The sequence below is a fragment of the Pangasianodon hypophthalmus genome, chromosome 17, assembly GCF_027358585.1.
Source record: "Pangasianodon hypophthalmus isolate fPanHyp1 chromosome 17, fPanHyp1.pri, whole genome shotgun sequence".
In the NCBI taxonomy this organism is placed as follows: domain Eukaryota; kingdom Metazoa; phylum Chordata; class Actinopteri; order Siluriformes; family Pangasiidae; genus Pangasianodon; species Pangasianodon hypophthalmus.
In genome coordinates, this window is record NC_069726.1 from 3,031,082 (window position 1) to 3,056,130 (window position 25,049).

General features: G+C 36.6%; 3 protein-coding genes across 3 annotated transcripts; all 3 read right to left on the reverse strand.

Moving 5' to 3' along the window:
• Positions 1–1,118: 1,118 nt before the first annotated feature.
• Positions 1,119–6,730, reverse strand: acat1 (acetyl-CoA acetyltransferase 1). Its single transcript, XM_026943901.3, has 12 exons — positions 6,596–6,730; positions 6,110–6,157; positions 5,280–5,397; positions 5,022–5,117; positions 4,362–4,462; positions 3,703–3,846; positions 3,472–3,622; positions 2,560–2,655; positions 2,180–2,293; positions 1,965–2,029; positions 1,722–1,879; positions 1,119–1,531 (listed from the first exon to the last, which is right to left on the reverse strand). Exons 1-12 carry the CDS (start codon positions 6,635–6,637, stop codon positions 1,411–1,413), a joined length of 1,254 nt encoding a protein of 417 aa, XP_026799702.1. The 5' UTR covers positions 6,638–6,730; the 3' UTR covers positions 1,119–1,410.
• Positions 6,731–8,245: 1,515 nt separating this feature from the next.
• Positions 8,246–12,900, reverse strand: mmp30 (matrix metallopeptidase 30). The gene is made up of 10 exons (XM_026943899.3): positions 12,742–12,900; positions 12,019–12,263; positions 11,155–11,303; positions 10,823–10,948; positions 10,455–10,616; positions 10,209–10,362; positions 9,384–9,514; positions 9,104–9,263; positions 8,850–8,953; positions 8,246–8,723 (listed from the first exon to the last, which is right to left on the reverse strand). Exons 1-10 carry the CDS (start codon positions 12,838–12,840, stop codon positions 8,620–8,622), a joined length of 1,434 nt encoding a protein of 477 aa, XP_026799700.3. The 5' UTR covers positions 12,841–12,900; the 3' UTR covers positions 8,246–8,619.
• Positions 12,901–14,324: 1,424 nt separating this feature from the next.
• On the reverse strand, positions 14,325–19,121 carry LOC113544739 (collagenase 3). Its single transcript, XM_026943674.3, has 10 exons — positions 18,825–19,121; positions 18,501–18,733; positions 18,245–18,393; positions 17,168–17,296; positions 16,909–17,070; positions 15,878–16,010; positions 15,652–15,782; positions 15,397–15,556; positions 15,049–15,152; positions 14,325–14,912 (listed from the first exon to the last, which is right to left on the reverse strand). Exons 1-10 carry the CDS (start codon positions 18,924–18,926, stop codon positions 14,812–14,814), a joined length of 1,404 nt encoding a protein of 467 aa, XP_026799475.3. The 5' UTR covers positions 18,927–19,121; the 3' UTR covers positions 14,325–14,811.
• Between the last annotated feature and the right edge of the window lie 5,928 nt (positions 19,122–25,049).

The window sequence follows — 25,049 nt, forward strand, 5'->3', positions numbered from 1 at the left end:
CAACTATGGCTGGAATTGTGAAATATTACTCGTGAATCAGATCATTCGGCTCACCAAAAACAGCCGACTCACCAGTAAGAGCTGATTCTTTCAGCTGCCAAATGGCTCATTGACATTTTTTTATAAATCATACCATTTTTTTTTTTTTTTTTTTTTTTACAATATTCACGATACCAGTTATTGTCCTTTCCTGTCTATGTGTCAAATTGTGAAATCATACACATGAGCGAGATCATTTGGCTCACCAATAGGAGCCAACTCACCAACAAGAGTCGATTCACTAATAAGAGTCGATTCTTTAGACTGCCAAACGGCTCACTGCCATTTTTTCTAAACCACACAAACTATGTAATATTAACAATACCAGTTGCTGTCCTTCCTGGCCTAACTATGGCTGAAATTGTGAAATCCCTTGTGTAACAGTAAAAATAACAGAGTTATGCAAGAGTTGTTCAGAGAGTCGACTCAGATTCCTGCATTCGTGTTTTTCTCTTCTGGAGGAGAAGTGGAATTAGGATGGAATATCCTATAAGGACAGTACACATCTATGAAAACAGGTGAGTCTTCTTATTGAAGTAATGACACAGCAGGGACGATAACATTAGCTCAGGAATTATGAGTCAACTTTTGGGCAATTGACAATTAGGCAGTTATCCTTATTATAAATTAATCACAATTAGGCAGTTATCATTACCTGAAGATGATGCAGTCACGTAACACACACAGATCAAAAAAGTTGTCCTATATCTTATTATACCGAGCTTGATCAGATAAAAACCTATGTGGAGAAGAAACCATATACGTTTATGGGAGATTTTCGACGCTATGTTTTAATTTGCTGACGTTTTAGATGGTTAAAAAAATAGCGGAGTCATTTGGAAGAATTTATAAAAGATGGCAAAACTTCCCGTTACCTTGCAAGCTTTCACACTTTGGCATTTCGTTTATTAGATTTAAAAAAATAAATAAATAAAAATAAAAAAATGAGTTGTTTCCCCATAGGATATGAATGCATGAAAGAATGCATGAATGAATACCCTCAGTTTTTCTCAAAGCTTCTACCAGAATAAATAAATGTAAATGTTAATATTAATGACTAAACACAGAACAACTAAAACCACTGGTGACCTCTTTTATTGCAGCTTCAGCATTTTTTAAAATAACCTCTACACTGGAAAACAGAATCAGAAGAAACTTTAAATAATGCTAATCATAAATATGCTACTTGATGAACGTTTAAAATGTTCAACTAAAAAAAAAAAAAAAAAAACGGACACATTAAATAGCTCTCTGATGCAGACAGAGGGAGTGACCTATTCCGGAGTGACTATAACCACAAAGAGCTGTGGTTACGGAGTTGTACTGTCTGGTAATTTGACCTCAGAGACGTTGAATATGAGAATAAACAGTCTACAATTTCTGGATGAGGATAGACGAGGCTCCGCCCCCGCCGTTGCAGATGCCTGCCAGGCCGTATTGGCCAGGCTGCAGATGGTGCACCATGTGTCCCACAATCCTCGTCCCAGACATTCTGGGAGAAAAATGACAATAAAAACAAAACAGGAATTAGGAATCATGAATCAAGTTAACTGCACTTACGAACCTGAGACAATATTTTTCTAATTGTGTCGCTGCACTGTCCACACAGTATATTTATCTACACCTGAGATGAATAATGACAATATATATGAACTGTGCTGCATTCTGTTAATGAGCCGTACCCGATTGGGTGGCCGAGAGACACCGCTCCACCGTTGACGTTCACTTTGCTTGGGTCGATGTCCAGCATCTTAATGTTGGCCAGAACAACCACACTGAAGGCCTCGTTTATTTCCCACATGGCCACATCCTCATTCTTCAGCCCGGCCGCGCTGAGCACCTACACCACAACACAGCTCAATACAGAGCTCAGAAACGCGTTATCACGACTCTGTTATCTAACTGAAAAACAAACAGAGGCTCACCTTGGGCATGGCGAAAGCTGGAGCGATCGGGAAGTCGACAGGAGCCACGGCAGCGTCGGCAAACCCTGAGCATTAAATACAGTTTGGTTTAATAAAGAAGTGCAGTGCAGTTAAAAAAAAGAAAAGAAAAACAGTTAGAGAGATGATAACTGTTATATCTGGTTAATAAGATGTTAGATCATTGATGTTGGGTTAAAATGCTCGAAATCTCTCACCCACAATCCTCGCCAGTGGTGTGACATTGAGTCTCTTTGCTGCGTCTGCCGTCATGAGGACAACTGCAGCCGCGCCGTCATTCAGAGTGCTAGCGTTAGCCGCTGTCACTGTACCTGGGCGTCAAATACACGCAAATCCATTCAGCATATTTTGATAAACAGCATGTTATTTTTCTAAATGTTGCAGACATTTGTTTTTCCAGTCACCACTGCTACAATTTTTACTTCCTCTACTAGACGCTCAAGGCCTTGTTAATGCCAAACTAATACTACCTTACTGTGACCTTCCTGTAACTGCTGAGGAACACACCTAATGTAAAACATTAACAAGTCAATATATTATAATTAGTCTAATGCAAAAACCAAGAATTAGTTCTTACCATTCTCTTTCTGGAAGACAGCCTTCAGTTTGGGCACTTTGCTAAAATCCACCTTCCTCCACTCTTCATCCTCCTTAACGACAACATCTGGCTTGCCTGGATCAAAACATATAATAATATACCATTCACATCAACCAGTTTCCTTAAAGGAGCAGTCTGTAACTTTTAGAAGTGTTTCTAGACCTGTGATAATCACAATATTTCAGTGATATCTTAGAAAATACTGACTTTTAAATGTTACAATTGAACAATAAGAGTTTTTTTGGAGGTGTTTCAGGCTTTTGTAAATATTTTTCTGGCCCGGAAATTAGCTCCTTAACTCTACCCCAAACCACAGAGCATCTGAAATCCTGCTCCTTTCCTCTTGTAATTGTAAGGAACATCTGAGATGTATTTAGTTTCAACAGAAAGGTCTGTTGTGAATGTAGTTCACCTTATAGGGCTCACAAATCTATTAAAAAAAAATAATAAAAAATTACAAACTACAGCTTTAATCCTCAGGTGTCTATGAAACATAGTCAGGAGGTTTATTGGCTTAAATTTGTTTAACTTTAATAAACAAGTCAGCTTCGAATATAAGCAAATTATAAATTAATGTTTATTTGAATCTAATTTATAATCAAATGTAATGTGTTGTGGAAGTGTAAAGCTCAGAAAGAAAAGCTATATGCCTCCAATTAATTGTCAAAACATTGTTGTACACGTTTAAATAATGCGGTTAATGTTGAAATCAAAGGATTACGTTCATGAAAGAAATCTGTACTGAAGGGATGCGTGGATTTTATTTCTATAGTTAAAGAGATTTGTGGCAGCTAATCGACTGAAACCCTCTGATTTAATGTATATGAAAGTATCATCACAGCTTTGTACACTTTGTGGTGCAGTAATAAGCAGACTTTATATAAGACTGACCTTTTTGTGGGATGCTAACTGGAACCACCTCTTTGGCCAGGATTCCCGACTCCCATGCTGCTTTGCTGCGCGTGTACGAGTTAATGGCGTAGGCGTCCTGCTCCTCTCGGGAAATGCTGCTTTTCTTGGCTGTGTTTTCTGCACAGTTCCCCTAAACATGAAACACAGAGGTCATGAAGGATGCGTGTAAAGCTCAACTCAATACAATTCGTAAACCAGGGAGGAAGTTACCATGTGAAATTTGTTGTAGACATCCGTAAGGCCGTCCTTCACGATGAGATCCTCCATCTTCACCCCGCCGTAGGGAGGCGCCTCTCTCGCCATCACATAAGGAACCTGAGACATGCTCTCCATGCCTCCTGCTACCATCACATCCTGAAAACAACATTACTGAATTATCATTTAGATTAAAATGCTAATAAAATTCCATCCATCCATCAGTTGCAGTTTTTTTTTTAACCTGGTTACTATAAATAATAACCTCAGCCGATGTTTGTCTGAGGAATTTATAAACTTACTGCCACTATATCATGTTTACTTTGTTTAAAGATTTTTTAAAGAATATTATTTTTGTTGTTCAAAATGATTGTTATTGAATATAATAGTTAATATTAAAAACTAACTATCCAATCATGTGCATCCCTGCTTCAATCACTCAATCAATCAATAAACAATAGAGTAAAATAAATAATTTGGTCTGTAAACTAGTTTGTATCCTCCCTCTTTATGGGACCTCATTACTAACAAAGAGTCTAAATAAATTAATAAGGATTTTCACCATATGAAAAACATTTAATCATAAGTTACTGAATAAACATTGCTGTATATTCTGGTAATAATAACGTAGAGACGAGTATATAATTTATTTAAAAAAAGGTTAGGACCGGTACCTGGTGCCCACACATTAGACTTTGTGCTGCCATCATGATGGACTTCATGCCCGAGGCACAGACTTTGTTAATTGTCGTTGCTTCAGTGGCAAGAGGCAGTCCTGCACGGTGAAGAGCAAAAAAATGATCAAGTTCACGTACTGCGTCGAGGAGAGAAACATCTATGTTGTATTTTGTGGTTTCTTACATATTACATATTTCATGCCACCTTGCTGTACTTCTATTTTCATGATTTATTTTTCAAGTTTACATAATGATTGTTACACAAAATCTCATAGAAACCCTTCTATAAATCAAGATCGTTGATTTATAAAGGTCTATCAGGATTTTGGAAAAATGTTATTACTTTTTTAATATATTAGCAACGCATTACCGAATATATATATGAGACATTTTACACCAAAATATTAATTAAAAGTGTTAATGTTTATCTGACTTTGTTGAGGATCAAAAATGTATGGTTCGTCCTTAAAATCACAGAACCATATAATTCTGACATCTCAGACTCTCTGCTGTCTACTTCTGGCATCTAAACAATGTTGTTACTGTTATTAGGATGAGATTAGACCAAGACTGTACAAGTATGTACAGAGTTCAAGGACTTGTGTGTGTGTGTGTTTGTCAGCTGTTGTGCGATGCCCTTTTGTACCACAGTCGTACCAGCGCCTAGTAGAGCTTGTCGCGTTGGAGCTTGCCCTTCACCCGCCTGCAGCACGTTGCCCATGTACACCTCCTTCACCTCCTCCGGTGGGATTCCTGCAACCGGCAGACCAAAAATTGCCACCTCAGGCTACATATGGAGTATGTATCATTCACATGCAACCTCGGAACAAACATTACACAATTCGTGCTTGTCCCATTATTCACTCGGAGAAAATAAGCAGTGTTAACAGATGTTTGATTGCAGTAGGTCTTTACCTGCCTGCTCGATTGCTCCTTTAATGGCAATGGAGCCCAGCTTGGTTGCAGGAAGCGTAGAGAGGCTGCCCTTAAACGACCCCATAGGGGTGCGCACTGCACTGACAATGACAACTTCCTATTGGGGTGCAAAAACACATTCTATTACTTTAACATCTTTCTATATAGAGCAGCAGATAAAAGGTGCGGCTCTGTGACTTCTTCATGCACAAAAACAAAGTCTGAACCCATTTATTTTGGTAAATCACGTGACAACACTAACCTGTTCTTAACAGCAATATGTGTATTTAAAAACTTTAAAAACACAAAATATGTCTGTATTACAAAATATATACATTATATAAGGGATTTTGTCAATAATATTACAAAATGTATATTGCAAAGTTATCTGTTTTTTCTGTAAGTTCACTAAATCATTAAAGCTGTTCAGGCTACCAGTAGGCGAATAACGTCACTTCCGTACAAAAAAATCGCTACCGGAAGTAGAACGTTTATATTACTTTTAAAGTTTTAAAGTTACTAACATTAATATTAAGTAATATGTATATTTTTCTTGTCTATACAAAAACTGGAAAATATGTCTTTTTTTCTTTACAGTATACACACTTTTTCCGCATATGTATTAGTTGTGTTGCCATGGTAATTAAATGCGAGCATTTGATTGGACAATTGCACCCACTTTAATTTTATTTAATTTTATTTAATATTTACAGCTCACATTAAACTCCTGAAATACAACCCCCACCCCACCCCCCAAAAAATCGTTTATAATTATTATGATATAATTATTATAATAAATTAAATTCATTTGTTTATATTCAGTAACTCACATTGAGAGTCGAGCGTGACGTGTAGGTCCTGGCCACATACTTGTGAGCCTGTAAAGACATAATATTTCTTTAAAAAGCATGCTTTGGTAATGAAAGCGAACATGTTTATGTGTTAAGTGGCAATTCAGCAAGTTAAAAAATCATTCATTCAAAGCTACAAGTGAAATATAACCTCTTTATCCTCGTTGTCAGAAAGCTAGAGGCCTGCTGCTATCAGACACAGGCTGCATCCCAAACCGCGCCTTCCTGCATACATAGTGCACTCCAAATAGTGTACACGTCATTTCTTCCACCGCGTATGAAGTGCACTTAATGAGGCAGCACAGAGCCGTTTGGGATACAGCCCCGCCTACTAGGGACCTGCTCGAGCTGTGGCGGAACAGACGACCATGCTAGCTGGCTAGACATTGTCCTGTTGACTCAGGGGGACTAAAGCAAAGCTCAGGAATCGATTGAACTTGTACCTGCTGTTTATTTTTCACTTACCAGCCGTCTGCAGAGCTGAGTGCGTGTGCTGAGGAGTGACATCGCGGCGAGAAAGCGAGTTTCACCTTCACCTCGAGGGGAAAAAATAAAAAAAAAAACTTTCAGAAAGAACAACCAATCATATTGGGGAGGTGTGGATGCGTCACGCCTCCTCTCAAGAACTGTGGGTAGTGTAGTTTTATTCGTGATCGGGCTTTGTAGTCATACAAGCATTTCTCATAAGAGTTCATTTCAGTGTGTGTGTGTGTGTGTGTGTGTGTGTGTGTGTGTGTGTGTGTGTGTGTGTGTGTGTGTGTGTGTGTGTGTGTGTGTGTTGGAATGTTTAAAATGAATTTTATTGGGTTTTTCTACTTACAGACTTTAATTTAGAAAAAAAAGTAGTTTAGTGGTGCAGTGTTTAATGTTTCACAAATAGTTTTGTAATATCTACATAGGCCATGTGTTATTTAGGAGTGTGTGGGATTTCTTTAGATACAAAAATAGCAGAAAAAATGGCAAAATAGTGCACTATCTAGGAGCTATTGTGAGTTTTGATAAGGTGATAAGGTAAAGATAAGGTGAACACTTAGACAGTTGCCCCTGCGTGGCTTCTTCATCACCTCGATGGTGTTCGTGTCCAGCTTGCCCGTCACCTGGAGCCTGAAAAAAAATTTCCTGCATTTGCTTCAGGTGAACAAACATGATACAGCGTGATATAAAACAGCGTTCATGCACCTTTTCTTCTTATAAAAGAACATGAGTGTGTTTAGAATCAGTAATTTGTTTCTGTAGAGTGTTTAATTAATTTTTTATGAAATGAGAAAAATAGTAACCTGGCTTGAGCAAATGTGATGATGATTCACACCTACACACTCTTAGAACCAAGTCAGATCCTCAGTGGGAGCCCTTAAAGGTACTATCTAGAATCCTACAACAAAGTATTCATCAAATGTTCCAACCTAGAACCTTTTTCAGAACCTAAGAACCCATAACTATAAAAACAACCCTTGAAGAACCCTTTTTTTAAGAGTCCATGGTTGATTTGGACAGGTGAGGACACAGCAACTGCACCTTGTTCTCCATGTTCGCTGTGCTTTGTGATTTCTAAGAGCACTTTGCAAAGATTTTTTAACTTTTATCTCTTTTTTTTACCTTCATTTTGTTGAATAGAGGAGTTTTAAGAGGATGTTTTCAGCACTACATGTTGCTTTTTTTTTCCTTTTTGGTTCCTTTCTTTACATACAATGGGCCTCATTTATCAATCTTGTACTAAAGTTGTGTGTATGCATTTAGTGATGCCCACAAATCTCCATAAAAGGTTAAGAGCACAGAGGGCCAGAAACACGAAATGACTACTAAACAGAAAGAAAAGGCAGAAGTTGAAGTTATTTCGACTCACTTCTATGCCAATTAAAATATGTAGCAGGGTAAGTGAAAAGGTCACAATCTAGAGACAAATTACAGAAAAGGTGAATTAGGTGTGAATTAAGTGAGGTCACAAGAAAATGATATGACATGAAAATGGAGGAGAAAAACTTTTTTAAAACATTTTCTCAATGGTTTCTTAGTCCCTGACCTAGTGAACTAGCATGAGGATGTGTTTTTAAGACTTCAAAGTGTGCGCGCGTGTGTGTGTGTGTGTGTGTGTGTGTGTTAAGATCATTAAAGGGGTTGAAATGTTCAAAATGATTTTTATTGGTATTTTTCCTTTAAAAAGAGTTTTATTTACAGTAGAAAAATGTATAGAGGTGCAGTGTGTAATGTTTTAAAAATATATATAAACATTAACAAAGATAATATATATAATACTATGCTTTTGGAATATAAAATGGCAACACTTTAAATATAATGCACTAGTTAATAAGGTGTGATTTTGGAGAGAAGTTGAAAATTGCATACTGCCCCTTTAAGGCCTACTGATTTTATGAAAATTATGATAACAAAATATTGCTCATACATCCAGGTAGACAGAGATGAGCTCTATAGATGTTCAGTTATGAAATATTTATATCAAACTTAAGAATATATAATTCATGACATTTGGCTCAGTAGCAGTTCAGCCATCCGTAGTTCAGAAGCACACGATTCACGGTTCTGGTCCTGTAGTTGTATTCTGTTTGTCTGGCTCCATCAGAGAAATACAGGAAACCTGCAAAGTAAAAGGAAAATGATAAAAATTAAACACATACATGAGCCTGTATTTGTGTAAATTAAAACATGCATATGATCCAGAGCTAGTTTTAATTAAGAAGAGATCTTTTCAACGTGTGTTTACCGTAGTTTTCAAAAGCAGCATCCACTTTGGTGCCGATACCCGGGAAATCTACCTGAATGGATTTGGGGAAACCAGCGTCCATCTTTCCAGTGTTCTCATTAAAGCTGACCAAAAAAATTAATTAAATTAAATACAAAAATAAAAAATACAAAAAAAATTAATTAACTCACATGCTTTTTCATAATAATAATAATAATAATAATAATAATAATAATAATAATGGGTTAGGCTATTATTATTATTATATTAATTACCTCCAATATTTATCACCAGTAAAGAACAGAGTGCGCCTCGTTGAGACCACGTGCACAGCAGAGTCGATCTTCGTGACTGATGCCGGAAAGCCAAACTGTGAAATGTGCTTCGGATATCCGGGTAAGATGGAGGTCGCTTTCACACCCCAGTAGTACTGACCTGCACAGTCACACACACACACACACACACACACACACACACACACACATGTTTATACTCCATGAATATCTGCTGTGTGAATGTGAGAATGTTTAAGGTGTGATAGACTGAAAGTCAAACCTTTGAAAAAGAAACTGACGCGTTTTGCTCTGAGCTCGTAAGCTGCATCGACAGACGTGATGGAGGGCCACGTGGACCTGATTAGAGTCTGTGGAATTCCTTTCAGCAGGGTGCTTTTCTTCCAGTAATAGCTTGTAAGAAAGAAAGATAAAGTTTAGTGAACAAATCTATCTATCTATCTATCTATCTATCTATCTACAGTCAACTCCAGAAATGCTGCCACCCTTCAGCAAACACAATAGTATAAAATAACTAAAAACAAAAAAACGGCTTACCTTTCTTTTAACAAAAGTTGTTCATATAGGAATTTGTTTTAAACAATCTTTTCTCATAACAAAAAATTCCTGCATGGCAAAATTACTGACACCCTTAAACAATGTTTTAAATAGATACAAACAGTGGTGTGCAGATTGATGGAATTATAAAAACTTGCTATATAGAATACAAAAGAATCTCTAATTGTCTCTGCCAGGAGGTGAGGAGTGGCCATAGGTAGATTTTCTTTAATGATAGTGATCTCAAATATACATCCAAACCTCAGTGTCCATATTTGAACCATACTGAAGAGCTGTGATCTGAACTAAAAGAAGAATTGCATTAAAATAAACCTATACAGCATCCCCCATATATTTAAGCTGAAATGATCAGCCATTGCAGGTGTTATACATTATTATGAAGGGTGCCAATAATTATAAAGTTGACTGTAGCTATTGATCAGTCTATTTGTCTGTCTAATGTCTCTGGGTCCAGTTCTTATATTTTAAACTGAGTAATATTAAATTAAAAACTAAAAAAAAAAGGATAAACATAAAAATGCTGTCTTACTCATTCTTGAAGAAGTAAAGCTCTCCACTTATGCTGGTTGCAGCATCAAAAACCAAGTCCCGGTTGCATCGTGCTGGTGGGTTTGCTCCTGGTTGTGGATTTGGTTGAGGTTGTGGTTTGGGTTGCGGTTGAGGATTTGGGGATTGATGAGCACCTTGGAGATCAAGCAAAAGGAAATTGTAAGATTGTATACGGTATTGATATTCTTCCTCCTGACCTTGTCCTCTGATCCACTGTTATACACACCATAGAGCGCCTGGATTCCTTGTTTATCGTCCAGAGGCAGCTGATAACCATGAGTGTTGACGTATTTGTATGTAGGGTACATGAGAGCGGAGGGATCTCGTGAGTGATCCAGTCCTAGCGCGTGGCCGAACTCATGGGCAGCGACCAAGAGCAAGTTCACACCTGAAGCACAATGTGTTTAAAGGGTTTAATATTTTGAACATCTGTGTATCTGTGACTGGACGCTATGATATTTGCTCTATGAAAACCCCTACAACAGACAGTTTATAAAACGTTTCAAGTAGAACCCCATTGCTTTTTCCCTTGGAGTGTGTCTTCCATTTATTTCCATTATAAATGCTATTTATCTATGTATCTTTCTGCTTTACCTGCTGAGCTCAGAGTCCATTTCTCATCCTCATCAAAATGTGCATCACCTCCGTCATTAGGACCAGGAGACATGGCGTGAGCCAGAACACCGCCCTGCCCATCGAATGGGTAAAAGTCTCCATGATCTGAAGAAAAGAACACATTGAACATATAGAATATCATGAATATGTCCTAAACCACACCCTGTTCACTACATAGGCCATGCATTATTGGCAAATGGCATTTCAGGAGCATGATGGATGTAGATGCAAAATAAGGGACTCAGAAAATAGTGCACTATCTAGGAACTAGGGTGTGTTTTGCTGTTTTGGTGAATATCTAGTACACCTACTTCTGGCTTTGAAGAGAATCATGATGTCTGCCGTGCCACTGTAGATCTGCTTAAAGTCGAGCGGAGTGACGTCGCTGTAGAGCTTGAACGCCTGAGCGATCGTGGCATCCACTTCCCTCTGGCTCAGATCTGGTGTGTACTCAGTTATTCTAAAATATGAGCAAAAAAAGTGGGACATGGAACAATAATAAATGTCATTGTCATCTGTTGTTTCTGGAAATCTGGGTATATCGATGGCTGATACGTTCTTTGGCCAAGAACTTGTGAACTTGTTTTCCATGTAAAGGCAAACTGAAGGAAGTTGGGTATCCCTTTTCAGTACTTCATTCCAAGTTTTGTTTTATTTATTTATTTATTTATTTGTAACATCTCCATACACAGTTAATGACAGGTCATATATGATAGGATAACATGAAACCACAGTTATAAGTTTTTCTTCCATTTTTGAGTGTTAAACAATAAATTGGAGTTAACTGCAGGGAGGATCTACAAGTGAGTGGAGAAGGATTGGCCTGAGGAATCATTCCAGCCAATCATTTGTATTTGTCACTTTCCAATGTAATAGAATTGAAAAAAAAAAAATCTCAGTTGAAGTGTCACGTGTCACACAGAAACTTGGTCACTTGTCTGTGTAATGGACAGCAGATCCTATTGCTTCAGCGCTTACTAGTGTGATCGTAGGGTTAGACAGTTGCCCCTGCGCCTCCCGCTTTCATGATATCATGTAACTGTGATCAACAGCAAAACAACAGTAAGCTATAAGGTCTTCAGATTTCTTTATCATGGTGTACTCTAATATCAGCATATCTCCACACCCCTTTACCCCTAGACTTATTCCATTATTCCATCAGAAGCAGCCTGTACCTGTATGTAATGGTCTTCTTATCCCATCTGGGCTTGCCACTGAAATGTCCATAATTGGAAACATCGGAAACACCACAGCGTGGCTTCTTCATCACCTCGATGGTGTTCGTGTCCAGCTTGCCCGTCACCTGGAGCCTGAAAAACTCCTGCATTTGCTTCAGGATGGTCTCAAAGTCCTGCACTTTCACTCGTCTCCCGCTGACGGACGGAGCCTTGGGATCAGAGTAGAACTGCTTCAGGTATTCCTGAAGAAACAAGACACAAAATCATCAAATCATCAACCATTTTTAACTCTGAGATTAATACGAAAAGTTTCCTTATATAAATGAATAAATAAACAATACAAGCAACTAAAATAGATTATTAGTGGTTGTTGGTTCATGTGGAGGAAAGGCAGAATGGCAAGTTGATGTCTTAAATCTAAATGTCTAAATCAGTGTGTCTAGATTTACATTTACATTTCTCACTCATACCTGCATACCTTTATTACTTTTACTGTAGTTATTAAATCAGTAATAGCATCAATATCAGCCTGGGTTAATACTGGAAAATGTGTATATATAGCTAAATGCATGTTCAAAGGATTCATGATCTTTTCGGGGAAAAAAAAAAACTCCAGGACAAAAACACCAGGACAAAAACTCCTATCAACCTTTAATATTATTGTAAAATCATAGAGGCCACCCATGCTATGTCAGATTTTATATATTCATAACTGTTTACCTCAGCTTTCTCCTGATCCACTGTGGACGTCGCAGGGGCTCCAGTGCAAAGCACCAGACATGCTGTGAGTGTCAGGACAAGAACGGCTGTGTCCATCATCTCCAAGCTCTCTTCTTCTGCAGTCCTGGAGGGATGATGATGAGTTTATATCTGCTCTATCCACCCACACCCACCCTCTTATTTACAGCCACTCTGTTTGGCCCTTCCCGAAAGCAGAGCAGAACACTGGGGGAAATAAATCGTGTCTTGACAAGCCCCTAATCAGATGAACGAGGGGTTTTTAGCTTGTGACGCAGCTGGAAGAAGTCCATGCAGGTATAGACAGATTATATCCTTGATATGGAACTTGGGACAAAGGACAAACGGATATGAACGCATTTAGAATCAGTAATTTGTTCATTACAGATTTTCTCCAGAGTGTTTTTTTATTTATGAAATAAGCAAAATAAGCTGGTCTTCCCACCTTCGAGCTTTGACTTGACAATGCTTTACATCTATACACTCTTAGATAAAAGGACTATGTAGAGAATTACCTTTTTCATTGCTGTATTTTTGACTGATTAATGAAAGTAATCTTTCTAGTAAAGAACACTTTCAGTCCTACATTGCACTCACAACATATTTCTGCTTTTGGGTCCATTTAATTACGCAAAGAGTGAAAATAAACCTAACCAAATAGCAAACGAACCAAAAGCATCAATTTTGCTCTGTGCTCGGGACACGGACTAGTAGGTGTGAAAGCGCTCTACAGGATTAGGTTTCTATTCCAGGGGTTCAAATCCCAGCCTTCACATGCTTAGCTCTGTGTTTGATTGGGTTCTACTCCATTTTTAAGCTACTTTTTTAAATAAGTAAAAGCTATTTAGTTTGTATTTTTAAACTGAGCAATCCTTTTCAGAAGTGATGCAACTCATATGTAAAGTTACAAATGGTTACCAGATGGGGTTAAAGGTCATCTTGTAGGACAATCAAGCCTCACAGAGCAAAGCTCTCAGGTCTGATGTCCATGTAATGGTCATTTAAAATGGGCCATTTTTATGCCAATGACATGAACCAAAAGCCATATAGAAATGTAAATGAGTCCATATAAATGTAAATTACCATTCTGTAGTTAGAGACCAAGTGTTTTTATCACATGGCTGTAAGTAGTGGAACAATCTGAAACATCAGGTGAACATACACATTTTGGACACAATGTCCTGGAATTTTCCTATATAGGTTTTACTGGCATTACCATGTCAACTGCTGCTGCTCCAACAGGAATGTACAAATGAAACTCACACACACGCACACACACACACACACACACATACAGCTGACATGTTCCAGCACGACAGAGATACGGATGTATGTTTTTTGTTCCTATAAGGTTATGAGCTCAGATGTACATTTCAGATGTACCGAAGGCCCAGTATCTACTGAATACTTTCTGTTTCTATCGTTGTGGTCCATCTTTAACTCTTTAACTACTATACACAGAAAGTGACACAATTTTGGTAAGTTTGCCTCCACAATGGATTTGAAATGAAGCAATCATGATGTGATTGAAGTGTAGACTTTCAGCTTTAATTCAAGGGGTTTAACAAAAAATATTGCATTAACCATGTAGGAATTACAATAATATTTTTTTACAGAGTCTCTCCATTTTCACAGGCTCAAAAGTTATTGGACAAACAAACATAATCATAAATATTAGGATTATTTTTAATACTTGGATGCAAATCCTTTGCCATCAATGACTGCAATCATGCTTCTTATTATGATCTCATCTTAATATTCTGTTGTACTGCTTTGTTTATTTATTTTTTATTTTTTTCTTACAAAAATGGATAAGAATCTCAGGCATTTTGTTAGGTTTAAGGTAGAACTTTAAAAGATCAAAGGACAATTTCAATTTTTCCATACAATCTTTATTTTTCATTACACAACAAAAGTAAACATGATCTTGAATTATATCTCAAAACGAATTCTTATGATAGTAAATAAATAAAAAAAAAATACAGTAAACTATAAATAAGTTTAATTTCTCTATAGCCCAAATCCAACATTGGGCACTGGGTCAAAAAACCACTAGCACTTCAAGAAGTAGTTGTTATCAAGCGTACGCAACACCTTCTTGGTAGAAGTGCTGTACTCAAAAATACGTGTACCGCTGAAGAGGTAGGTGAAACCTGAAACACAGGATTGACAGAATATCAAAATCACCAAACATTTATCTAATCATATCAGCAAACATTTGTATAATCATAGAACTATTAAGAAGATCATAATATTCAAAATGATAAATGTGTTTATAAAAGTACTGACCCCTGTACTGGAAGGCAGCAGTGATTTTCCCAGTAACCCCTGGGAAGCCATGTTCCACCAGTTTGGGGAATCCAATGTCCATCTTCTTCTTGTTTTCATCATAACTGAGAAAATATTCAAGTTGGTTAGTTCCTCAGAAAACTGTGCAGATCCTTATTAACAATCAATATTTATACCACAGCGCTGTTAGTGCTTAAATCTGCCTCGCCTTTTTTTTTTCTTTACTCACCATTACTCACAAATAATTCGCCTTAAAAATTCCTTATATAGCTAGTTAAATGTTTCAGGTTTAACTGTGCTGTTCTGTATCTATTTAATGCCAGTCTAGCAACACCATGTTTTTCCTACCTGTAGTAATTGTTGTCCACGAAGTACAATGTTTTGCCAGTGTTTTGGTCATAAAGAGCAGCGCTGATCTTCTTCACCTTGACAGGCAGACCCAAGCTGCTAAGGCTCTTGGGAAATCCACTCACAAGGTCATAAGCACTGAAAGCCCAGACTGTCTGATCTAAAACGCACAAGTACACATAGTTATCTCAAGCTGCTTTATGATTAATGTCATTACAAACAATCAGTTAAAAGCCATTATGAATGTTCAATTACTTTTGATGAGGTAGAGCCTGTCTTGCACAGTGTTCTCATACGCAGCATCGACATTATCTGGAGCCTCGGGCCAGAAGCTCTTGATCAGCTGCTGCTGGACCGTGTTGGTCCCAAATAAGCGCCAGAAGAAGCTAAAGGAGACAAACACATGGTCAAGAAGTGAAAATTATATCTCAGATGGAGTTTTAACAAAGCATATAGAAAGTGTTTTTTATTCCATGTGTACCTGTCCTTGAAGAAGAGCCTCTCTCCACGCAGAGTTGCCACAGCGTCGAGGACCAGAGTGCGGTCACAGGTGCTCGGGGTGACTGGAGGTGGATCGGGTTTACTGGGTTCGACAGGTTTATCGGGGTTTGGGCCTGGTGACATGTTCGTAAAGTAGATGTTAGAAAAATACATATTCTATAAATAAAAGGAGGCATTTGAACTGTTCTCATTGTTTGAAGCAGCTGTGTGTGTGTGTGTGTGAAATTCTAGGAAAATATTTACAGTACTGGAAAATTATATACTGCATTTGACGGTTTCAAAAGAACTTATTGTATAGTTAGTGTAACACTCATCAAACTTTACTTTATATTGGCAGTTTTAATTATTTTTCATTCTTCCAATTTGTTTCCAAATTCTGACAATAATATTAGCAAACAAGGGTAAGCAGAACCATTTTAAAAGAGGGGTAAAGCTATGCAGGAGACCTGGAGACGTGCTAGCTTCTAGCTACTTAAAAGCCAGTAGCCACTAAAATATATATTATAAATACAAATTCTAACCAACATTTCATTCTAACCAACATTACAAAACTGGATGTTTTGACGAATAATGAGCTACATTCTCGTTACACCTTCTACCTAAACCATAATTAAGGACAAACGTTAACAGGTACGTTAACATTCACTAACTAACGTTGACAGTAACTAGCTAAATAATAGCTAGACCCTGCTTCTAATAGGAAAACTACTGAAATGAAACAATTGCTTCAATAAACATATTATATCAGTTTTTGTTATTACTTTTTACTTACTTGATTGAATTAAAATGCAATGTATATTTAGCAATAAATAATTAAAACCACAATGCAACTGTAGTAATTTTTATGGCAATATAAACCTACTACTCGAAAGTTACTATATTCAGTTTAAAAAAATGGTACAATGTGCCACTGTAAACAAATGTTACATTATCAAGGCTGTAAATATTAATGAATGTAAATGTAAATATTAACTGCTACCTTTAAGGTAATTTTTCACAGTGTGTTCTTACCATAGAGAGACTGAATGCCATTGACATCATCTGCAGGCAGGACAAATGTGTTTGGGTCTCTGTAGGTGTATGTCGGGTACATGAGGGCACCGGGGTCGCTGGAGTGCGACAGACCCAGAGAGTGACCAAACTCATGGGCAGCCACCAGGAACAAAACAAATCCTGAAGAAAGAAGACATGGTCAGACTTCATGGTTAAGCTGTAGGACTTATAGGTTGTAGGTTTATTATATTATAGGTTCAGTGTCTATTTGTCTCACCACTAGAGGAAGTGAAGGTGAAGCTTTCATCTTCATCAAAATGTGCATCTCCACCAATGCCACTAGATGGGGCAAAAGCGTGAGCCAGAGTGCCAGATGGTCCATCAAATGGGTAGGCATCACCATGGGCTAGGAGAAAGGACTGGGTTTTATTGCATGCATTGCATGGTTTAACACAATATTTCAGGACAGGAGTGCATGTCTAGTCAACAGCCTTAACACCTGCTAGAGTGAACAGGATTGGTCAAACTTTCTGTGGGAATGGCCAGGACTTGGATAAAACACACACGCGCACACACACACACACACTCACAAAATCCTGTGCTATTCCATAATAGTAACTACAAATTCTGGCAGTTAATAGAGTGTGTTAGAGAAATCTGAGGTTCTTCATTTTTCCAGAAAATGATTTATATGCACAAATTTTATAAATCATTCCACTCTTATTTATGTGTTGTCTTATAAAGGTGTTTACAGGAAAATTATATGATATTAATTTGATTACTAATGATTAAATAAAGTGCTGATGATCTGCATTAATTTCAAAATTTCAATCAAATACCTAAAGAAACAACAACAACATCAACATCAACAACAACAAATCACAATAAAGGTGTTTTAAAATGTAGAACCTTAAAAGCTGTGGCATATTTTAATATATAGAATAGAATAGAATAGAAGTATGGTATAAAACACTTGGGGTCAAGCAGTTATAGGGAAATAATCCATGGTCTGGAGTCCCAAAGTGTTTTATTCCTCATCCTCTTCATTCCTACCAGTTACAGTTGCCAACAATAATAATTTTTAATTTATTAATAAGTGGCATGTCATGCTTTTTATCTGTTTTAAGCTGTATATGCTTTTTCTATCGAGTGTTACACAGAAACCTTCCATAAATGTTAACAAAATCTCTCTTAACAAAAAGCTTCACTATATTAATGATTATACATTTTTCCATGTTAAATAACAACACGGTTTTCATCTATTCATAGAAGTAACGCACTTTATAGGCTATGTATACCTTGTAAAATGATAGCAATGGTGTGTGTGTGTGTAGTTGTTAGTCTGTGAACTTACATCCTCTCCCGAAGGAGATCATGATGTCGGCTACACCGCTGTAGATGCGGGTGAACCTCAGAGGAGTGACGCGAGCCCAGACTTGCAGCGCTCTCTCGATAGAGTTGTCCACTTCAGCCACAGACATGTCGGGAGTGTAATTCTCAATCCTGCAGGGAAAAAAAACATTTATCTGCAATCAGGCTTATGTATGGAATTTGCAGCAACGCCTTTACTGAGATCTCTGCATTCCATAACACACTGTTGTGGTGCTCACCTGTAGGTCAGCTGGGTTTTTTGCCATTTGCTGTCTCCGCCGAACGTGGAGTACGCACCCACATCGACAACTCCACACCGTGGCTTCTTCATCACCTCCAGGGTGTTGGAGTCCAGCGTCCCTGTCACGGTGAGTCCAAAAAACTTCTGCATCTCAGCTAGCTTGAGACTCATCGGACTGAATCTTCCTTTATTATTGGATGAAGTGAGGTTGTAGAATTTCTTCAGGTAAGCCTACAGACAGAAATGAAGAAAAAGTTAATTTAGTGTTGTAAATACTGTAGATACCTGGACATTTTTTGAATGTGGAGTAAAGACACATTACCTCTGCAAAAGCATCATCTTGCTCTTCTTGCTTTGGTATTGGACCTGACTGAACCGTGATCACCAGAGCAATGAGAAAGCAGGTTGTGTAGTACATCTTCATGTTGTCTTCTCCTCGAGAATCGTCACCGCTTTGGTTTGGACTCGGAGGCTGAGAGGTTTAAATATGCTTCAGATGCAGACATATTGCGCAATGGGTTTAATCACTGGCTTAATGGATCAAGCAGGAAAAATCCGGATTTCAGGGAAATGTTTACACCCAAATCGTTAAACAAGGCAATTGCTCTTCCTAATTCTTTCTTTAATCTGCCTGCTTTCATTTTTAATTACCTTTCTAATGGTCTCCTCATCATTACTGTGTTCCCGTGTCTTTTCGTGGAAGGGTTGGAGGGGTGGTGGGGTTTTTTTTCAGGGTATGGAGTTGATAATATTTGTATTAATGATAAATTTTTATCGCTAAGTTAATTTAAGTTATCTAACAAGTACAACGCCCCTTTTTTATATCTAAGATATTTATATTAATTGTTACGCACTGATCTGTAATGTACATGATATACCGTATAATGTTGAAAAATGAAAATCATTCTTTTATTCCTGTGTCTTCTTGGGTTCTGTATTTCTGTTCAATTTGTATTGATAACATGAATCTCTGTGTGATGATTTTTTTTAAATTGTTCCCTTAAATCAAGAATTTCTTTAGTAAATCTTTTTTGTTAATTAAGAATTTTGTTAATAAACATCTTGTTACTCATAGGTAATTGAATAGAGTTCTGAAAATGGGTGCTACACACACACACACACACACACAAACAATGTATATATAAAGAGGTAAATTATTATTGTTGCATTCATTGTCAGTTTTTAAGTTTTGTGTTGTATAACAAAAAATAAAATTGTTCTGATGAAATTATTTCTATGTTTACAGAAATATATTACATAACAATTAAATAAATTACATAAAATGTATTTAAAAATATATATTATCTTAACAAAACAATTACAATCACAGATGTTTTCCCCATTGTGTCAATATCTCTTTGTGTTTGTTTGTTTTTTGTTTTTTTTTTTAATTTATCTGCACCTTTTACATGTCTAATTATTTATTAGGATTTTCATTAAAGTTAAGTGAAGTTTATATTATAGTATGATCTCAGATTCTCACATCTATATAGTATATAGTATATGTGAATTAAAAAATATTTAAAAATGTTAAAATCAAGTATATATATAAACCTACATATTAAATACCTAATTTATGTTAGATATGAATTTTTTTGTTGTTTACTCATGAATAATATGGATATAGGTGATTACTATTATGATTAAAAAGGAAACATTTAAAATGCTTCTAATTAAATAAGGAAAATACAAATAATTTGTATTTCTAAATTAAAAGGCATATCCCAAAAGTTGCCACAAAGAATATTTTTTAAAAAATCAATTATTGCATGAAATCTATTAGTAGCTAATTATAATGCATTAATGTACTGATAACTGTAGACGTGATATAGACACAGTGAAACATGTTGAAAGTGTGTATGCAAGCCTGTGCGTGTCTGAGCTGCATCTTCAGGGAAATGACACAGTTGTTTGCCATGACTGAATCACAACCGTCTCTCACAAGTGCCATACACACAACAAATGATTTGTCATCAGTGTACCGCTACTCTGTCACTGGGCTGTGAGAACCTCCTCACGTGTCTGATTGGTCTCGCCAGGTCTTCTGTATTGTGAAATTTGATGATGTGCATGTCGACTTTATAGCAGATATAGAGTAAGGGGTGAGGAGTCCTCTCCACAGGAAGTGGCCTTTTATGGTCTTCTAAGCACCAGTGGATGAGGTGAAAACCGCTTTCAGTAGAAGTCTATTCATTTTATTTTATATGACTGATGTAGAAAAAGCTCCAAATGTCAACTTCTGTTTATTATTTTTCATATGAATTCTTGGAAATTAGGGGTGTAACACAAGACCAGTCTCTGTATCTGATTAGTGCTACAAATATTTGTATCTTTATACAGATTTAAACACAAATTAGTTGTGGCCTAATTCAGAACGTTTTTTCTTTTTAGTTGGATTTATTTCCCAAAGTATAAACAAACTCGTAGCTATATAAAACTATATTAAATCACTGTGACTCTGACCAGGAAGCAGCTAAAGATGAATGAACGAATGCTTTTGAACTTAGTCTTTTTTTGTTCCGCAAGATTCATATCTGACCACTCGAAAATATTAAAGTTTAAAAAGAAAAAAAAAAGTAAAGAGCAGTTGTGCAATTTTTTTCTTGCATCCCACGAATTTTCAGTCCCAATGCACATCTCTTCTCTCAATCAGACACCCTGTGGATCTTGATCTGTGGAAAAAACACACACACACACAAAAAAAAAAAAACAACAACAGAGAAAAAAAAAACGAATAGTGTTTGCAAGTTCTTCCCATGCTTCGAGGGTTTCCTCTGGGTACTCCGGTTTCCTCCCCCAGTCCAAAGACATGCGCTGTAGGCTGATCAGCATTTCCAAATTGTCTGTAGTGAGTGAATGGGTGTGTGATTGTGTGTGTGATTGTGCCCTGTGATGGCACCCCGCCCAGGGTTTCCCCCGCCTTGTGCCCTGAGTTACCAGGTATAGACTCCAGGCTTGACCCTGTGTAGGATAAGCGGTATGGAAAATGGATGGATGGAAAAACTAATAGTGCGACTCCTATTTGCATCTGTTTAGAGCACATTATCTGGCAATTCCACATAATGTTTTCATATTCGGTTACATCCATAATAACATTCAAATTAGTAATTACGTAATTAGTAAAGACGAGTTTTGTCTCCTCATTGTTTTGACTCCATCAAAAACAACCTTGTAAATTTACAGGAACTTAGTGTCTGCAGATTTGTATTTACAGCATTCATTACTGTGTATATATATATATATATATATATATATATATATATATATATATATATATATATACACATAATTAGCTGTACCTGTAGGCACCCTTCTTTGTTAAAATTAGAGATGCATTATACCAATACTGGTATTGGGTATTGGTCTGATACCGTCATCTTTTATTCATACTCATAAAAAAATGCTCCAATACCATTATCCAACACCATGTCACAATATGTGATGTAAGCCTTGTGTACTCTGTTGTGCTAATAAACAAGTGACGCAAAATGACTGCGATCTGAATGTACATCTTTAATAGAGAGTGTGAGGATGGCTAACCTGAGTGTGTATCAGAGTATCAGCGAGCATGGTCAATAAAAAGTAAGCACAAGGAGCTGTGAATTGAAAGGAAATGGTGAGCAGTGAATCTATGTGCAGAGAAACTGGTCTGTGAGCACTGATTCATGCATGTGTCCTTTCGCCAGCGTCTAGACTTGCTAACCAGCGCTGTTGAAAAAGAGAGTTGCGACACTCTTCGCTCTTGGTTCATGTATCTCTCAATAGTTCCTTACAAAAATCCTGCACATCAACCTGTTTGAGTGGGTTTAAACAGGACAGACAGTAGCAGCGACTATATTTGCAGCAATTTTCGGTAAATATTAATGCATAATGTGCATTGATTACAACGTTGACCACATATATAGTAGCATTTTTTCTAGGGAGTGATGGAGAGACAGCATTAATCAGTTTTTCTGTGTTTAATTTTGGAGGGAAGGGGGATTGTTCCCATAATGTAGAATTTGTCTCATGCTTCTATGGTCATAATTACTCACAACCTAATGTTATATTATGTTAAGACATTCACATAAGCATATACAACAAGTGAATATCAATGCATGCAAGCAAATGCTCAATTTAACCCTCAAAAAAGTTTGGTCAATGGTGCAAAATAAACAAGGCAACCAACTTCATTCAACAATAGAAATTCATTCGACCTCCTACAAGGAGAGAAAGATGGCAGAAAGTAGGCCAGGAAAGGCATAAAAGTGTTCAAAAGAGCCACTGCATGCTTTCTGTCACCACAACAGTAGGACGATCTGGACACCTGGCCATGAGCTGCCAGTTTATTAGGTACAATGAGCTAAAACTGATACAGTCTAGAAATCCTGCAATATGTCCTCCCTTCATGAAGGTTATAATTCATCCACATTTATGCTGCTGATCTTATCACCCATCACTGATGCACTGTCTAACAAACAATGTGTGTAATGACTGAATTAACCAAGGAACAATCTTGCTAGATACAAGCTAGCCATGTTATCTAGTTGAGTTAGCTACCATTCATTGAAATTAGGTGTACTAATACAGTACGGTCTTGTACTATGTGTTGCTAACTTTAACAACAAAATTAGTCACAGAAGATAAACTTTGTATGTTAACGAAGGCGAGTAACTGCAATTAATTTGAGGTAAATGTAGGCCTACTGACATCTGGTTATGGTAGCTAGTGAAGTGTTGCTCATGCTACCTAACTGCAATTAGAATCTAAGAATCTAACTAACTATTATCTAATGATAAACATTAAATAAAGCTGGATACATAAAATACCACTACTGAATAGATTCATGAGAGTATTAATGCGTCTAGAACATCTTGAACATAAAAAACAGCACAAGGAGTCCATTGCTAGCAGCAAACAGAAGCAAACAGAGCTAAATAAACTGTCGACTCCTCATGACGCTACTAAGTAGGTTAAATACTAAGTAGGTTACTCATTTTTGTATCGGTATCAGTGTTGATGTGTACAAAAAATATGTATGTAGTCTGAAAAAACTGTATAGATGCAGCCTTAATTAAAATAAAAGAAGCTATGCTTTTTTTAAAATCAAAAACAAGAAGAAATGAAAAAATGTAAATTCTGATTCAGGTTTGATTTTAGTGCCTAGTTTTACAGTAAAGTTAATGATAACGATACTGTATGTGTTAAGTCCGTTATGACAACATAGTCACAAGACTATTACGGTTGCTATATGGTGAAATCATATGATACAGTATGACCTGGCAGTACTATAAATATTTTCCCAGAAATATTTTCCCAGACAGGCTGCAGTATCGAAAGGCCCTGCAGTATGATATTTACAGAACACACAGTTTACACCATATTTTATTCTAGAAATCACAGAAATTCTTCATGGTGTGAAATTTCCCTTTAGAGCAGGTTCTATACTATTTTGTGTAGCCAATCCAATTCACTGGCTATTCATCAATCATGTGTATTCGGTGTTAAAAAAAAAAAAAAAACTTAAAATTTAACTCCAGTCCACAACTTGATGATGTTTTGTCACATCTCCTAAATAAAGGGAAGTTCCCCAGCATTTAAATACGTGTGATTCAGCTCTGTGACGTCTTAAGCTTAACGTGACACTTGGATCTGAAAGCGTGAACTTGTCAGGGTAAACATGTCAGGACAGCTTTGTAGATTATAGTTTCCAAACAGTATAGTAAAAAAGATTTTCTGCCCGGGAGCTAAAAACATCATCACGAAAGGAACAAGGGTCTGAAAAACAGAAAATCCTCTAGACATCAGGATTAAATCCTCACGTAACACTTCCGTGCCATGAATCACAACACCATTCACAAAAGAGTAGCTTACTTTTCTTCGAGATGGTTAAAAAAACAACTTACACTTTGGTTTCTGACTGAAAAGATTCAGTCAAAACAGTCAAACAGTCAAAATTCTATTTAATTATTTCTTTTCTACTGAAAAGATGTTATAGCATGGCCTAAATATTACTGAGTCATTTTTATTAGTAAGCTTAAAAAGTTTGCAGCCCTGTTTACATTTTAATTTATCTGTTTTAAGTCTTATTTCTGAAGGAAAATTTTAAACAGGCTTAGATTCCCAAGCTGATTGTTGTGTGCAGTCAGGTTAAGAATAAACTGAAATGAGAATAACAGTCAGAACAGAAAATATGAACCTTTTAGAGAGCTGGAGAAGGGATAAGTAGAAGTAGAAAAGAACGAAGTGGTAAGAAGATACTATTAGCATTAACGAATTCTATCATTTAGAAAGTCACAACCAAAGAACGAAGAAAGATAACTGAGAAACAAAAGAAACTGCTAAATAAATGTGCAAAAAATCCAAAACAAACAGAAGGTGAAATAAAAGCCCATGTTTATATATATATATATATATATATATATATAAACATTACATAAAAAAGAGAGAACAAATATAATTCTATTTTGTATTTTATTATTATTTTTTTAGTTTATTTAATATTTTTAATACCAATTATATATTTCATAGAGTTTTTATGCATTTTTACATTTATTCCAAAATAATA